Here is a 16,632-nt window from a genome sequence, read left to right as displayed (position 1 = left end):
CGGGACATCTGCAGGATTCATACAATCTCAGGACGTATCAATGGCTTTGTCATTCCCCCAGAACAAATCAGCACACCACGTACTCTGATTCTTTTGATTCCAGCTCGCGTGACTTGCTGACAGTCATATAGCTCAATTCTCTCCAAGTTGTGGCAGTTCTCCAGGTGTTCCAGAGTCACATCAGTGATGAGAAGACAGTTATCAAGTTCTAATACTTGCAACCTCTCATGACCACAGGTACTGTTGCTGAGATGAAGAATCCCATCATCAGTGATCAATTCACAGTGAGACAAGCTCTAAAACAGAGAGGCAAACAGTTAATGACCTCACTTAATCCCAAATCATTCAATCCTCCAAACACCCAAGGTCCTCTTCAAACTGTATCATCATAGTGGTTAATCCAGTCCACAGAACACAGTGCTGAAATCCAGACTAGGCAGTGATAACAAAAGATTTAGCTACAGCCACAGAATGGCTGTAGTTAATTTGTAACTTTGCTTCAAAATCTGTAGTTAGTCTTAAAGTCCCAGAATGTATGTCACCGGCAAACTTGTCAACCCCCTTTGCCTTCTGTGAATGTGGAACTCTTATGCCAATTGTCATTGTCACACACCTCAGTTACTGGAGAGTCCAAACAGCATATATACAGTGCCAGAAATAGAAGACAACTTTAAAGGATGAACTTTGAGAACACAAAAGGACTGAATGGGGATCTCCAGACAGGAATTTCACAGCTACCCCAATAGAGTCAGTTTTTGTACACATCACCAGGACCAAGCTTGTTCAAGTCCACACAGATAAAGAACAACCAGACTGGACTGATTTGCCAGATCCAGTTTCAGGACAACTGCGAGAACTTAACACTTCATCTGATACATACAAAAAGTAATAAATATCTTGTAGAACTGCAAGAGCAAGTCTTTTCTGCAACAGAATCAGCACAACAAACCACAAAATTACGCTCTTCCTCAGCATACTTATTTACTCCCTTGAATTTAAAGAGCATGGAAAAAAGTTGCAGCTTCCCAGGCAGTAGCACCACATACAGCAGTTTCCTGGTTTCTTTAGGGAATTTATGACCTCTGCAGAAACTGCAAAATGTTGATGATGTCAGGAAACCCTTAGCCTTTCCTTGGAAGAGGCTTTAGAACCACTCTGTTGCCAATGAAATGAATGCTCTCACGTCTTCTGCCCTCAAGGTGCACGTGATCTACAGATTCTACTCCTCCCACTTTGCTTTCTCACCTAGCTCTTTCCTTTCTGCTTAGCTTTGTGTTTTGCCTACACTTGCATCTAAGTCTAGTGGTGACTGGTTTTGACATAGCTTTTCCTTGACAAAAGTATTTTTCAGACAGCAACTGAAGAAGAAATGTCTGGCAGCAAACCAAAAGTGCTTTCTAACTCAGCACAAGCAAATAGCAGCACTCCGAAGTATCTCCTACCGATCACTTGAATCAAACATGCAATCCTTCCCTCCTTCCTCTCAGCACATCACATCTATCTTTTTAGCTTAGCAGGACAAGGAAGGCTACCACCGTGGTCTACCCGTATTTTATCTCGGCTAGAGTCATGAGCATTTCTTGCCTGCTACCCGAGACGCACAAAGTCAGTCCCATCCTTCAGAACAACTTGCCTTGCACCTTTCTTTTCTCCTTTGCTCAAGAGTGCGAAGGAGGAATAAGTAACCAGAAGAGAGGACGGGAGACAGGTCTGCAGCTCTCCTCAAGTCTGAGGAGGAACCCACCAACATCCTCCCTTAAGCTCCAGCTGGTTCAGTTTTACTCACTCCAAGTGCACACAGCTGGCAATGATCCCAAGCAACAACATAAGTGTTCTCATTCTGCAAGTCTATTAACTCTTTAAATACTTAAGTTCTCTCATATATCTACTTTCTTTACATACACACTTTGAACATTTGAACCGGCTCACAGCCTGGAAACTAACAGCAACTGAAGAGTTAAAGAACATTTATAATAGACTGTGGTTTCAAGGAAGGACAGAAGGTTACATGAAGATACCGGTTATGGTAGCAGTCTGCTGGCTAATTAAGAGTTTCCCATCCCAGGAAGTAAGCAGCTTAGAAAATTCAGCTTTTCCGAGACACTGTATTTGGTACTGAAAGGACAATACAGGATGTACAGCTGATTTCATAGAACTTTGTAAAACAAATATGCCAAATGATACATATTTCATATTAAAACATATGATTTTTCTGTCTTCATAATCTTGTAGAAGGAGTTAATAACATGGAATTTTTGAATATTATTGTTAAAAACCTTTGGAATAAATAGAAATGGTCAAATTCTTTTTTTTGTTAATACATTTAATTAAATGCTGTCTACAAATCAAGTAAGGCATGAAATACTATGCGAGTAAGAAACAGCATGATCAACGTAACTGAAGAATTCATCTGCCTTCTCAGCTTCAGGAATATCCAAGAGTATTTTACAGTTTCTCTAATAAGTTGGATACAGAAATGTTAAACAGTTTACGAGAAGTTACTTCTTCAGTTCAATAAGCTATAAAGCATTTCAGTACTTTGATACTGATGAAGGTGTAACAGTTCGTTATCATTGTTCTAACAGTGGTTTTGTTTATTTTCACTGTCTACTCAGTCGTCAAACGCTAAGAAACAAAATCGGAGTTGATTTCTGCAACTTTGAAACATTTGTTTAAAGTGCAAATATACATAAATATATGCTAAAACCCAGCCACACAAGAGTTTACAGAACCAGCAATAGTTTTATGATTTCATATTTCAAATATCAAGATTAGTTAATGTGGGGACACTTGGCATCTGCTATTCTGTTTTTTTTCCTTTCCCTGTAATTTTAAACCCAGCACTGTTCAGTCTCAACCCTTCCTTGCTACATACTTGCTATATACATGAACAGAAAGTTCAATTTCTACTTGTGCCATTTGAAAAGGGGTGTTATTTTATCAGTGCCACATTTCCCTGTCTGTGGGCTGACACAGAGGAAGGTGACAAGAAACAGGAGCAAGTTAAGAAAAATACTTGAAAATCATTAGTTTTTATGACATTTCCAGTGAAGTATTGGCAGAACTGGTACAAAATATCTCTTGCAAACTCTGGAACAGACTGGTAATATTTGGGGTTACAATACAAAAATACCCCCCTTGCCGAAGAACAGGAGGAGTCCCATAAAATGGCTCCGTGTCTCCTGGCAACCCCTGTTTGCCTTAACATGCAGAATTATGGTCCAAAAATGATGGGGGACAATTAATGAGCAAAAATAAAAAAAAACAAAAAAAGTGAATAAGGCTCCTTTTTAAAATCTCTCTCTCCTTGTTGTTGCTACCTTAGTAACGCTGAGCTGGGGGTGCATGGGAAAAGCCAATGGTAAGGCAGTTCAGTTAATGAAGCAGCAAACCTTTCTTTAATCCTGTCTAAGAACAGATTACAAAGATACCTCTTCTCTCAGGTACATTTAAGGCAGTATATAACAGATCTACCCTTATGGCACAATTCGCCCTAAACACAGGAATCACTGTTGTGAGGTCACTCTAGCAATTTTGAGGTACCTTGACTGCAGAACAGCTAAAACAGCCACTCCTTAAAAATTAGTTCTTTAAAATAGTGCAGAGCCAGGTACTCCACTAAAGGCGCATCAGTCTTCTCCACTTAGTTTTGAAAGACTATGTCACAAAACCCAACATAATTTACTACGTAAATTCAGTCCTTGGGAAAAATTGCTTGCATGCAAAACTGACTGTAGGGTGGAACGTGCATGTTCTCATTGAGAGACTTTTTTATTTATTCAATATTTTACATATTTCAATCTGTAACTTAAAAGTGTCACAGTCCCTAAGAAAACCATTCAGGAACAGGAAAGAGTATCCATAAAGGATCTGGGTACTCTAAGCTAGAAGTTTTATTTGAACTAATTAATCACAGCTGAAAGATGTTAACCATAAAATACAAGCTTTCTGGCTACTACTGATTTGATAGTAATTTTCTGCAACACTTAAAAACATGTAAATATGTTAAGGAGTCAAGTGCTTCTTTTGGAATACTTCTGAAACTTGCATATATTTTGTGCAGTATCATACTACCTCAGGAAGCTTTTCCAGATACAGAGTGACAGCCTGTTTTTATTTTGTAGGTGTTAAAACTCACAAACACAGAGGAAAACTTACCAATGCTTGTAGCTTAGGACAGTGAATAGAAAGTTGTATCAATGTGCTGTCTGTTATCTAGAAGAAAAACACACATACACACACACAAAAAAGCAACCATAAGTAAAGACAGCGGGCAGGTCAACCCTCAAATAAGCTATCCCTTTCCATACCAGATGAAGGTACTTCTCTACCAGACACTTCTCTGGAAAACATCCCGTTACCTGTTACCCTTCATGTATTTCCATTTATAGAATTTCCCAATAATTACTTTTTATTTACTACCAATAACACAACAAGTATTAATAAAAAACAAAGTACATTTAACTCCAAGTGCTAATGTTCTTGTTGGCACTGCATTCCTACACTGGATGTTGAAAATTCTTTAATATTAAATCTCACCAGAACACATTCTTCCAAGTCCATCTTTTCCAGCTCATGGCAATTCTAGAAAACATAAACCAAACAAACAGAAGATGAAATAAACCAATATTCCAAAATCATCCGCAGGGCTCGCTATACGGGAAAGCACAGCCTCCAAGAGCAAGTTCTGAGCTAAATTGCTTCAAGTATTTGACCACAGGACAAAAAGAATTAAAAAAAAAAGAAATTCACAAACAATGCAGTCCTCCCCTACCCCCAATTTCTACGTTTCCATCCTTTTTTCTTCTTACTAGGTGAAGTTTCTCCTTCTTGCCCTCTAAAGCTTGGACAGGCAGCTATGTGAACAGTACTCACCCACCTCTGCTCCCTTTCCCTCTCGTGGGGTCAACTTCAACTCAAACCTATGGTGTTTATATCCTGTGTACTGAAGTTAACTAATCTGTGTACACATAAATCCAATTTCTGTGTACATCAACCTCCACCAAACTAATCTGAAAAACACTTCAGCCCATGAAACATCTCTCTTCACCTTCATGCTTTAGTACAAAACTTTAAAAACAATTTGCTCTGCTACTGAATGCTGAAAATATCAAAATAGAGCCCACTTTGAGACTAGAAGCTGTGCTCTGCATAATATGTGATTATGCAAGGAATTTTCCCATTATCCTGAGAGATCCTGGTAAGCTTTTAGAACTGCCTTCAATAGCTGGTCATGACTAATTTCGAGAAAATGATGCAACTGTGTGACCAGAGCTTATGTCCTCATAGTAGACCACAGGGCACTAGTGCTCAGACCTACCTCCAACCCCTGTTATTAGCGGGCACTAGCAGAAATAGTTTACCTTGCAGCTCCCAGAAGCAGGCTTGAGGTGACTACCAAAAGCCTAAGACTGTAGTGCTGACTGATCAGAAACCATTCTTTTTAACCACTGTGGCTACAGAAACTTTCACTCACATTCCAGATCAGCAGTGTAAATGAGTCCTGTTTACAGGATATTATTTTTGTGCTCAGTTTTTCTCAGCCAGCAAGCATATAACTCTAAGCATTTGATACCATCAATACACTTAGTTTACATACTTACAGTATGAATCAGGGCACAAGTGCTTACAGTTTATACTACATGGCTGTAAGTATATTTGTAGCTACAAGTTATGCTCAGAATAATCTCTCATACAATGACTTTTTGGTGCAAATATTCCCCAGCATTTCCTATCTTTACATGCAAAATTTGGCTGGAATACATAACACAAGTTTAGAGTTGTTACGTTAAGCATAATAAATCTAATTTAAAAATCCTCCTCCACTGGCTTCTTTCTCCTCTTTTTTTTTTTTTTCCCTCTTCTCAGATTCCTTCCTAGCAGGTCTACGTTAATTCACAGCTGTTCAGCAGCAGTGAAAACAAGGTGAGCTTTAACTTTCAGAAGTAACCCTTACCCGTGCTAAAAGGGTAAAGCCAGCATCTGTAAGATGTGAGCATCTCGCAGCTTCCAAAATCCTGAAAAAGTTTTACATGTTAAAGAAAATATTAACATAATGAAAAGCAAATGTGTTTGCGATACAAATCTATATTTTGCAATTTAAAGCTCTTAATAGCAAATATGTACGCCAACTTTTCACAGGGATGTGCAATTAAAAAGTACTAGACAGACTTTTGATCCAGCTTATCAGAAGACTTACAGAACAGATGAAATACAATCCTCAAATGTTCTGAACAGTTAGTGGAAAAATTACACATAATCACACACATTTTAAACTCTTGCTTCAGTAAGATAACGCAATGCTCAAGTTCTCTAATGTGTTACCTGACGAAAGATACAGGAGAATACACAGAGAGTTAAGGAAAATGCTGATAAAGGCTCCAGAAAAAGCTGTTCTCCAAACATGTGATGTTGGGAAGCCACAAAAAAGAGGAACTACATACTAGAAATTCTCTCAGAGTACGTGCACAAAGCACTGTGAAGCAAGCTACCAGAAAACAAACTATCGAAGCCAAAACACAATTTTAAAGAAAATAACACAGATATATATTTCGGAAAGATAAACCTAACACCTGATAATTAACCATTTGGAGAGGCACTAGGCAGTGGAACTGACAAAAAAAATGGACAGCTGCCCCAAACAGCACCACTAGTAAGTAGGACAGGCGTCCGTGCCATTAATGGTACTTTGCAAGTGGAGCGAGTATCAAGATAAATGAGGTGAAACCACAGCACTGTGTAATCAGGACTACAAGCTTACCTGTTCACCACAGCAAACGTCTGCTACATTGTGGAGCCAGGAGGGAGGGGGCAGGGAAAGATGGTTAGAAGAACCTCTTGCTGAGGTAACACTTGGACGAATTTTATCAGTCCATTATTTAAGAGTTCATTAAAAAGCACTCTCTTTATGGACAAAACGGAAAAGCAAAAATCATGCTGTGTGCACGAGAAAAATACAAACCCACTAGGATTATGAGATGTGGGGGGCTCTCACTATGACTTTGCTGAATTAATCTCTTCAAATCAAAAGTGACAGCACAACTGGGGTTAGAGCTAAGCAGCCCCATAGGCTTGATCACTATAACTATGATAACCTGATAACTATTTCCAAATGGCTAACCTTCAACAAGGTTCAGAAGTATCCTGGGAAACCAAGATTAGCCAGCACAGAGGTACTGGGCAGGCACAACTTTCCAGATGGGATGCTCAGAACATCCATGGACTGTCCTTTTCCAGATCCACATTTGGGGACTCTGTGCATCAAGGGTAGTTAGCAACCCATCACAAAATACTCCTAGCTACTGTGAAACTTGCACAGGAGGCCAGACTGGGGGTGGGGAGGAGAAGCATGAGTCAGGTTGTGTTTGTTATGCTTCTCACTCCCTCCACTACTTATCTGCTTTTAACCCTATACTTGCAACCACTGGATTCCCAACCCCATGACATTTCTCACTTCAAAGGGGTAAAAAAGGCATCTACAGTGGGAAAATAGCGGGAAGGCTACTGCACATCTCACTGAAAAGCTCTGAAGATTACGGGTGCGGAGGCTGAGAGACCAGGAAACCAGCAGTTTTGCCTTTTCTGGAATTAGGTGTGCAGTCAGAAGAGCAGAGCGGGGAGGATAAGCTATGTACAGATATGCTGCATCAACCAGGTCCTAGCACGCGCAACATTTAGGAAGACACTGGTCAGCACAAAAATGAGTGATGTTCTAGTTTTTGCCTTGTTTTAGTGATTATATGTAATTATAGAGGCATCTCCAGAGAATTTTTTCCAGATACCAGCGGCATTTGTTTCTCATCCTGTGACTTGTGACAAAGTACCTAGCATAGGAGCTGAAGAGTCGAAAGATACCCCAGAGTAGGTTCCCCATTCTTGTAAATCCATTTTTCCTGAAACGAAAGAACCTCACAGTTGCATTCACTGCCTGCAGATGTCTTTTGGGTACATCTGGAGTATCTTTATACACAGCATTTCCCTACTCCCGCTGAATTAGCGGCAGGTAGGAGAGAATGTCGGGGCGGGGGGGGGGGGGGGGCAGTTAAAGACGTGACTCCTAATTTTCACAACTACACCTTAACAAGGATATTCTGGAACCCACGGTGTTCATCGGTGCTTTTCCCAATAAGTTTAGTCTCACCAAAACACCTACCAGTATTTTAACATTAAAAAAATGCTAAAAAAGAAAAAATGCTAGAAAAATAAAAAAAACGCTAAAAAACGCTAAAAAAAGAAGGGGGGTGGCTATTCAGCACTTAATAGAGCAGACAGAGTACTGAAAAGACTGATGTATCTTGATGTTGGAAAAGAAAGCTGATGGATACTGACCCCGAGATCCATTTGGTAGAGTTGGTCACGCTCTGAATGTTTTCCAAAGGAGATACCACTTTGAGGGAGGTAACAATTGCAGAACAGAGCACTCTCATAGAAAGCAGTGTAGCAAAACACCTGAGATCCCTACGCAAATGAGAGTTCGGTTCCTGCAAGCTTTCTTTCACACTCAACAACGAAATAGTCAGAAGATATAAACAAAGGTGTAGCTACATTTCCCTTTGATTTCCCATATATTTGTAATCAAGTATTTTCAATGCATGATCCTAAAGGTCTAGCTGTAGTTATCTGTACCATTTATGCATCATGCTCACCTCTGTGGTAATCACTGCAAAGGGTCATATTTTTTCCTTATTTCCTACCTCGCTGCAGGAGAAAAATGGTAAAGCCCTCCCCCTCGTGGCACAAACAGGGGCTAACAGTTTATGCAACAGAAAGTCATTGCTTAGACCAATGACTATTTCCTGTTAAGAACATATTAAATCTTCTTTAGAAAAATGATTCTTGCTACACTTGTACTCCCCTAACTAACAACAACTAGCTGCAACTAACAGCATCTCAAAATTTCTTTTATTTCCAAATTGAGCTATGAATTGAGAGAAGCAGAGAAATCAAGAGAAAAAGACTAGTAATAACAGCACCACTTTCTAAGGAACCCATTTAATTGTGTCGGAAGATTCCTAAGCCCCAAACAAGGTCACACGTAAGCTTTTGTAACTATAAGGGTATGGGAGGGAGATCATCACTTCGGGATCCAGTTTTACCAAAGTCTTAAGGAAAGGTTTCTCCAAAGTCACAAAACCTCTTCTCACTCAATCAGATGAAAGAACTCTGTGCTATCAGCATATTGCACAATGGCATCTGAAGACAGCTTGCTTTAAATTTTATGATCTACATTTTCCTCCCCTCGTCTGTGATTGAATTGTAAGAATTGTTGCAACTCCTGCATGTTCCTCACATAACTGGCAATTTAGTGTCACCCAAACATCTTTTATTTTGATTTTGTTTGCATTAAAAGTCCACCTTACAGGAAGTATTACAAGTCTTTACAATGAGAGTGCTACTGTTATATAACCGAGCTTCCTTATTAAAGCTGAAGCTCTCCCCACTTCCGAGAACACCACCATGAGATACGCGTTAATGCAAGTTACAGCAATGTAACAGTTTACATTACTTTTACTTGACAGGTAAGTTACAGATGGTAACGATATTATAAAGCCAAGCTGGGCTTTAAAGCTGGGCTTTGCCCAGCCCTTCTGTGCTGCTGTGCTAACAAAGAGGCCAAAAGCAGGCATGGTTCCCTGCTGCGGGAGAGGCTCCAGCTAGAACCAAAGGCCAGTATCTGTTATATTACACTGAAAAATCCAGTACTAGAAATATGCAAGATGGTGACAAAGCTAATTCCTTACCTCCACATTGCAATTTGCTGCTCTCAAAATATACTAGGTTTTTACAGTTGCTCTAACAGACACTAAGAAAAGGGAGGACAAGAACCAGCTCCAGAAGCAACACATTCTAACCATCTTCTGTGCCCTCATTACCCAAAACGTATCCCACAAATACCACCGCTCCTCAGCGTTCACAGGGACGTTAGCCCATTTCATATCAGAGTCTAAGACTGTCAGGATGTACAGCAGAGCATAATATTAAAAATACATTTCTAACAAAATCTGTTAATACAGTACTTAGGTATGATTTAGCTATTTTTTGCAAGGCAAAAGATTGCATAAAACCACATTAGAGTGCACACTGTGAAAAGTGTTCAGCAGGTAGAGAACATCACAAGTTACTACACAACTACAGATATTCTGACCTTCTAAAAAAAATTAATAGACCTTATGTTTTCTTTTCTTCTGGCTTGCAATTAGTACCTAAAATATTTAGTTAGAAGCAGAGAATTGAACTACTACCTTCAACGTGTTTTATTTGTCATATATTATCCTTCTTTTTCCCATATGCAACAGACTACATTCATATGGCAGTTACACTGAGGACCTGACCTTGAGCTTAGATTCAGTTCACACTTCTGACTTAATGTTTTGTTTTTATTATAAAGGTAAAGCAAACAACATGGAGCTAAATCAAACCTGTGGATATCAGCTGATATCCTTCAGAAGTGAATTGCTTAGATCAGGACAATAATAACATGACATACTCACGGCATACTCACTTCAGCCTTGGACAGTTTAGACCAAGTGCTGTGAGAGAAGCATCTGTAAGGTTGCTACAACCAGAAACACACAGTGACTGAAGTCTATGGCATCCTCTACAGATTTTCACAATGCCTTCATCTGAAATTTGCTGCAACATATAAAAAGTTAAAGTTACTCTGTTATCAAGTAATCTGCTGAGAACAAAAGCCAAGTCTTATTTCTGAACTGATCATGGCCATGGCAACCTGTCAATCTTTAAACACAAAATGGCATTGTGGAATCATGTTGTCTGATAAAACTTTGAAGATAATCAACACAGACAATTCCTACTTATCCTACTTAACGTTTTCCCACAGATCAGAGCACTATTCTAAGGTAATCTGAAGCACAGAGGGAGAGTTGTTTGTTGTTGTTCTTCTGTTTTACTTTGTTTTACAATTTTCAAATAGTTATTTTTTAAAATTGCAGTTGTGATTGTGTGAAATGTCTTGCTTCTCAGACATCTGTAGGATTGAGGTCTTTCATTCTAGTGACTACACAACGTAAGAAGTTCACGGACAGCAAGCCAGAGAGGGCTTAGGGAGCTCTACAGCAAAAGTGTACCTATGTTACACTGCAGCAGTAAGACTCAAGAGTCAAAATCCTTCACATATGATAATTTTCAAAGCAAGAGTTACAGTAAGCGATTATACCTCATCCTTCCTTTACAAAGCTTAAATTTAAAAGCCAGGTTTGCCCCACAGTTGTCTCTAGCCGAAAGATTTAATTCAGAAGACTGGGTTTTCCCTTTCCCAAAATTGTTCTGTACTTGATATTCTGATAAAAGCAACTCTAATTTTGGAAGGTGAGTAAATTTTCTTTTCCCTCCAAAACATATACTGTAAGAAATGACCTCATTGCAGCTGCACACAAAATAGCAATGGGACCTAGCTTATTGGGGGAGAGGAATATTATTTCGTTTATATGTCCGTTTTATTAGGTCCTCTCTTCTGGAGAAAGTGTTCTCTCCTCCTCCCCCCTCTACTCCAAGGATTTAATTTTTCTGCTGAATGACAAATCCTTCATGCCGACCCAAGTCTATTTTATTTCCTGGATTAACATTATTCTTGCAATGGTAACAAAGACCTTTACCATCTTTTGAACTGAAAGTACACACTCCTTTTATGAGGCAATCATCTACGTATGCTAACATTACTATAGCATATTCCTGAGGCCATTATTCCATTACCACACATTACTTTTCAAAGATGAAAAGAGGATGAGAAATAACAGTAGTTCAGCACAAAGGGAGATTTTACCCCTCCAAACACAGCAGTTTTTAATGTGAATAGTTTAAATTTGAAAATTGTTCTGTCAAATAAAAATGATTCTAGGCAGAAAACTAGAAGCCTTGTCTTCTGTTTGTGGATCCAGAAGGACTTGCATCATTTACAGACGGCAAAATAGCGTTTGCTTTTTTGTTTTAAATAAACAAATAAGTCAAACATCAATCAAGTATTTTCTAGCTTTCTCTCTCGAAATACGGTATTTTTTGGAACTTTCTGTTTTCTTTGAGAGATGCTCATGACATTATTATTGCAAGAAAGAACTATTTTGTAGGTGGGGACTATGTATATTTTTTGCTGCTGCGGGAGTTGGGCAAAACCCCTGAGCTACATATGAAATTGTCTCACTTTGAAATTGCTTTAGATTTCAATGTCTACCTCCTTCACGGGAAAGAAAAGTGGTCAAAAAGATGCCTGCAGAACCCCAGCTTCTACACTCTAAAGATGATAACTCTCGCATTCACAATTTCCAGAGGTAGTATCAGTTCATGCCACAGCAGCTGAAGCTGGCCTGCTATTTTACAAGGTCCACAAAACAGAACCACTAAAATTAAAGCGTGGATCGTATGAAGCACAAGGAAATCTGCTGTATAAACAGCAGTGCGAGCGCTTTGATCATTCTGCAAAACTTCTAATGTCAGTTGTATTATATCTGCAACACTCCAAAATGTTCAAAACATTTTCTTTTAATCTACTAAGTCCAAAAATCTATATCCAATCTTAATAAAAATGGTCCCATGTCACGTTCATTGAGGAATAATGTTTAAAATAGTTTTGAAAGTTCTAGACCAAGAAGATTTTAAGATATTTTCTGGCAATAAAACTGTAGAAAACTTTCCACAAGTAAAAAATCTAACAACTTCCTTGTTCAAAGGTGTATCATTAAAAAACTGAAAATCTAATTTATTTCAAACTGTCCTAAGGACTATTTATGGACAAAATGTAACTTAAATACATTTAAAGCCTAAAAGGAAATCTTTCCCATTTCTAGAAAGTTAGATTAGAAACAAACAAACAAAAAAAGCAAACAAAATACAGCAAATCTAATCTTTGTGTATTATGTAAGTAGTATTAAATATGCATGAGTGATTCCCAGTCATTTTATTACAAACGAATGTATTCTGCCATTATTATTAAAAAAGCATGCCCTTCTCCTGCTACCTAGTCAGTTCTGACAATCCCTCTTCAATTATGATGCCATCACATTTTACACTCTCAATAGCGTAGCCAAAAATATGGCTTCTGCTCAATTAAAAACTTTAAAATTACCAACAGGCTTAAACATCTGTCCTTAATGGATGGGAGAGTAAGACCCACATCTGTAAAACTGCTTGGTTTACCGTGTACACAGTTCATGAGAGTTGAATGAATGCACTTAATTCTTACTCTAGAGCTCGTTACAGTTAAAAGATATAATGAGAAAAAACAAACACTCCAAATCCACCCACAGCTGTAGAAACAGCCAGTTCATTTAAGGCCTGTATTCCACACACAAAATTCTGTAAACATACTATTTGAATGAAGTGTGTAGCAGTACAGTTCATTAATACCTGAAAATTGTTTATGATTCTTAGAGAATGCATCTTTTGAAGCTTCAAATACTTACTGTGCAGGATTGCAAATTCAGGATTACAAGTTCATGACAGTGATTTTGAATGTGTTTCAGTGCTTCATCTTCTAACTATATGAGCAATTAAATTGGACACAGGAAAAGAAACAAGAAATTAAAAGCAAAGCAAAGCAGCCCAAGGAACATACACATCTTGCAATACTGAACAAAACACTAACAAAAACAAAATTTTCTAAGTCATGGAGATTTCAAAAAGCCAAAGCAAAAATTTTATTCCTAAAGGATCACCCAAGCAGTTATGTACCTGTGTGCAACCTCTAAGAAATAGAGCTTTTAGTCCACTACACCCTTTCACCAGTGCTTCAATACCATCCTTCGTAATCTGATCACACCAGGAAAGATTCAAATGTTCCAGATTTCTGCAACCCTCACTGGGAGAATTAAAAAAATACATAAAGTTAAATCCAGCCTTCATATAGTCATAACAGTGGGAAACCCAAATTAAACACACTGTTAGAAATTAATGATAGCCAGTGGACTGTGCCAGGCCTCTACAGAAAAGCCATGAGAAAAGACCACACACAAACACCATACTCTACACCCACGAGGTGCTAGATACAGGATACAGTCAGTGCTGATACATAATATTAAAGCTCAACACAGCTTAATTTTTTTTTTTTTTTTACTTCACTGAATGTTAAACAGTTCTTTAAGCTTTTTCTTTAACACAAAATATTGAATCTTCTTACCTTAAACCTTTCAAAGAGCTGTTTGTGATGGCTACACAAGATGTCAGATCCAGATGTTTCAGCTTGGAACAGAATCTGCTAAGACTGTAACACGTGCTGCAAAACAGCAGACACACTAAAAATACCTTTAGCTACTTCTTTTTCCAAATTTCACTGTCAAATAAAAAAATCTTTGACTTACCTGTCAGTAATTTTTGTGCACCCATTTAGATTTAGGTGTTCAATGTTTCTACAGTTCTGTGCAAAGGTCCTAAAACGGCAACAAAAAGCTGGAGAATTAATATAATGTCACAAGTTATAATTCAGTCACCAGAGTGCGCTCTGCCACCTACCTCCTTCCATCTCAGTCAAAAAGCTTAATCTTCAGGCTACAGAGTAAATACAAAGTAAATATCAAATACATCTGTCTCAGTGGTTGCTTTTTTCTTTTGCTATTGCAATTTGCTGTCTTAGGTAGCTCCTGAAACCAGTGTTGTTCCTCTCTCAAATACAATTTCAGCAAGGTGTTTATTTCTGTCATATATAAAGCAGAACTGACTTGCTTCAAATGCCTTAATTAAAAATATCAAGGGAATAAATATAAGGTTCAAATATGACATCGGTTAACTATTTAGGGTAGTTAAGCTCCTGGGGAGACTGTTCCACACATTTCATTACTGAACCCTTTGTAAGGGAGCTCACTCCTATATCAAAGGAGAAGGCATGTACCCTACATAATACAGAATTGGACCCTAAGCCTACTGGAAAGCCTTGTGGGTTGCACATTATTTATTTATGATTTCAAAAATTAAAATGCATCTGTGTGCACTACTGGGCAGGAAATCTAAAGATGATTGGAGCTATTATACTGTTAAAAGCCTGTATGTATCATTATAATAATTACCCAGAAAAAATACATAAACTTTCTTTTCATCTCTGCAGAGTAATATTTACAGCTGCGTTGCATTTCAGAGCACTGTTTTTATGTCCATGTTTCCTTCAACTGCATGGATTTTATTGGCAGGGGTGGAGGAAACACACAAAAACAGTTTTGTCTGGAGGCCTGCCGTGGTTAACAGATCCGACTACACACTCAGCTGGTAACAACTTCCTGGCTCTCCAGTGTGGACTGAAAACAATGGAAAAAAAAAAAAAAAGCAAGTAGTTATACTGGTGATAGTTTCCACTTGAATTCTCAGAACAGCTATTCCAAAATTCATGTACTGGAGCGAGATTTATAACAGAGACAAATGACACTCTTCAAACTGTTTGGAAAGACACTACACTGTGTAATAAGTTGCAGGAACTGTAAACTTAGCCTTTGAGATTCGAGCATGGGGCATATCCTGACAGAGATGCCACAAATATCCAGTATTTACATAGCCAATATCCGCTTTGATAATGGTTTTTTTTTTTTTTTTTAAACAAGAGGTTGATCTACGAGAAGGATAAAAAGGGAAATTAGCATCACCCACAAAACTAATAAATCTTGTATTTTGAAGCAAATCAACACAAAAAGCCTGATAGGAAAGGTCACCTTCAGACCAAGTATCTGAAAATTAAAGCCGCTTTTCTCATGCTAACGTTTTGAAAGAAAGTCTTAATGTTCAGGCATTTATCACTCACTGAGTGATTTCTCTATCACCGTCCTACATTTCACGGGTGAACCATCTTCCTTCATAAAGTTTCTCAAACGTTGCCATCTGCACCATTTGGTCACTATGGACGCAGTGAATACTGATGGCATTCTGGCAGCCACCCTTAGGCTAACCCTATCCTAATTCCATGACTGGCCGTACCATCTCAGTAACAAACATGCTACACACTGAACTGCCATATATTTATGCTAAGTACCTGTTTATTAATTATAATCAGTTCAAAAAAATATCCCAGTCCCAGCCCTCCTCCTCTTCTCATGCACCACTAATACCTGAACCCACTTCTTAACAACTTCTGGTTCTACTCACAACCTCGCTGTGGTCCCCTGACCTTGGTGTCCCCAGAAGCAGAGTCGGGGAGCCCAAAATGAATGTGAAAGTGGAGCTAATGAGGGGAAAGAAACATGTTACCTACTATCCTAACAATTTCCTGCTACACCCGTCTCATCATCTTCACTGCTATCTCCTCTCCATTACAGTTCCTACCTTTAAATTTCTCTTGGAGCATGAACCTCCCCCCTTGTCCTCCACCTTTGCTATTCCCTTCCCCACCAAGGAAGGGGGGACCATCTGCACGAACGCTCTGGGAACTCGGAGGAGCTACGCACCAAGTTAGCTTCTGCTGGGGCGACTTCATTTTTTGACAGTAGCTGCCAGTAACCGGGGAAGAAGATGGCAATAAGCAGCTTGCAGACAAGACTGCCTGAAGATGGCAACACTCCAGGGAAGAGTTAGGAGGGTGGCCTGTGGAGACTTTGGGGTCTGTCTTGTATACAGAGGCAAGGAAACCTCCAGGAAAATCTTTGGGCTGGAAGCTAGGATGCCAATTAGGGTTACTAAAGCAATCTATTGCTTAACTAGGTACAG

At 38.8% G+C, this 16,632-nt stretch overlaps 1 protein-coding gene across 4 annotated transcripts in view; it reads right to left on the bottom strand.

Moving 5' to 3' along the window:
- Nucleotides 1-16,632, bottom strand: part of FBXL2 (F-box and leucine rich repeat protein 2) — a 65,567-nt gene that overhangs the window by 12,682 nt on the left and 36,253 nt on the right. For all 4 annotated transcript variants that reach the window (XR_011139743.1, XM_068935728.1, XM_068935730.1 and 1 more), the window contains exons 6-14: nucleotides 14,310-14,378; nucleotides 14,129-14,224; nucleotides 13,684-13,810; nucleotides 13,416-13,490; nucleotides 10,502-10,632; nucleotides 5,957-6,017; nucleotides 4,540-4,584; nucleotides 4,159-4,215; nucleotides 84-296 (exon numbers count right to left, since the gene is read on the bottom strand). Coding sequence is in view for 3 of the 4 variants with exons in the window: in XM_068935728.1 (XP_068791829.1) it covers nucleotides 84-296; nucleotides 4,159-4,215; nucleotides 4,540-4,584; nucleotides 5,957-6,017; nucleotides 10,502-10,632; nucleotides 13,416-13,490; nucleotides 13,684-13,810; nucleotides 14,129-14,224; nucleotides 14,310-14,378 (874 nt within the window). In the remaining variant the exon portion in view is untranslated. The remainder of the gene's footprint in view (nucleotides 1-83; nucleotides 297-4,158; nucleotides 4,216-4,539; nucleotides 4,585-5,956; nucleotides 6,018-10,501; nucleotides 10,633-13,415; nucleotides 13,491-13,683; nucleotides 13,811-14,128; nucleotides 14,225-14,309; nucleotides 14,379-16,632) is intronic.

This window comes from Struthio camelus, chromosome 2, assembly GCF_040807025.1.
Source record: "Struthio camelus isolate bStrCam1 chromosome 2, bStrCam1.hap1, whole genome shotgun sequence".
Taxonomy (NCBI): Eukaryota; Metazoa; Chordata; class Aves; order Struthioniformes; family Struthionidae; genus Struthio; species Struthio camelus.
The sequence above is the reverse complement of the archived record's forward strand: the minus strand, read 5'-3'. Positions and strand labels throughout refer to the sequence as shown.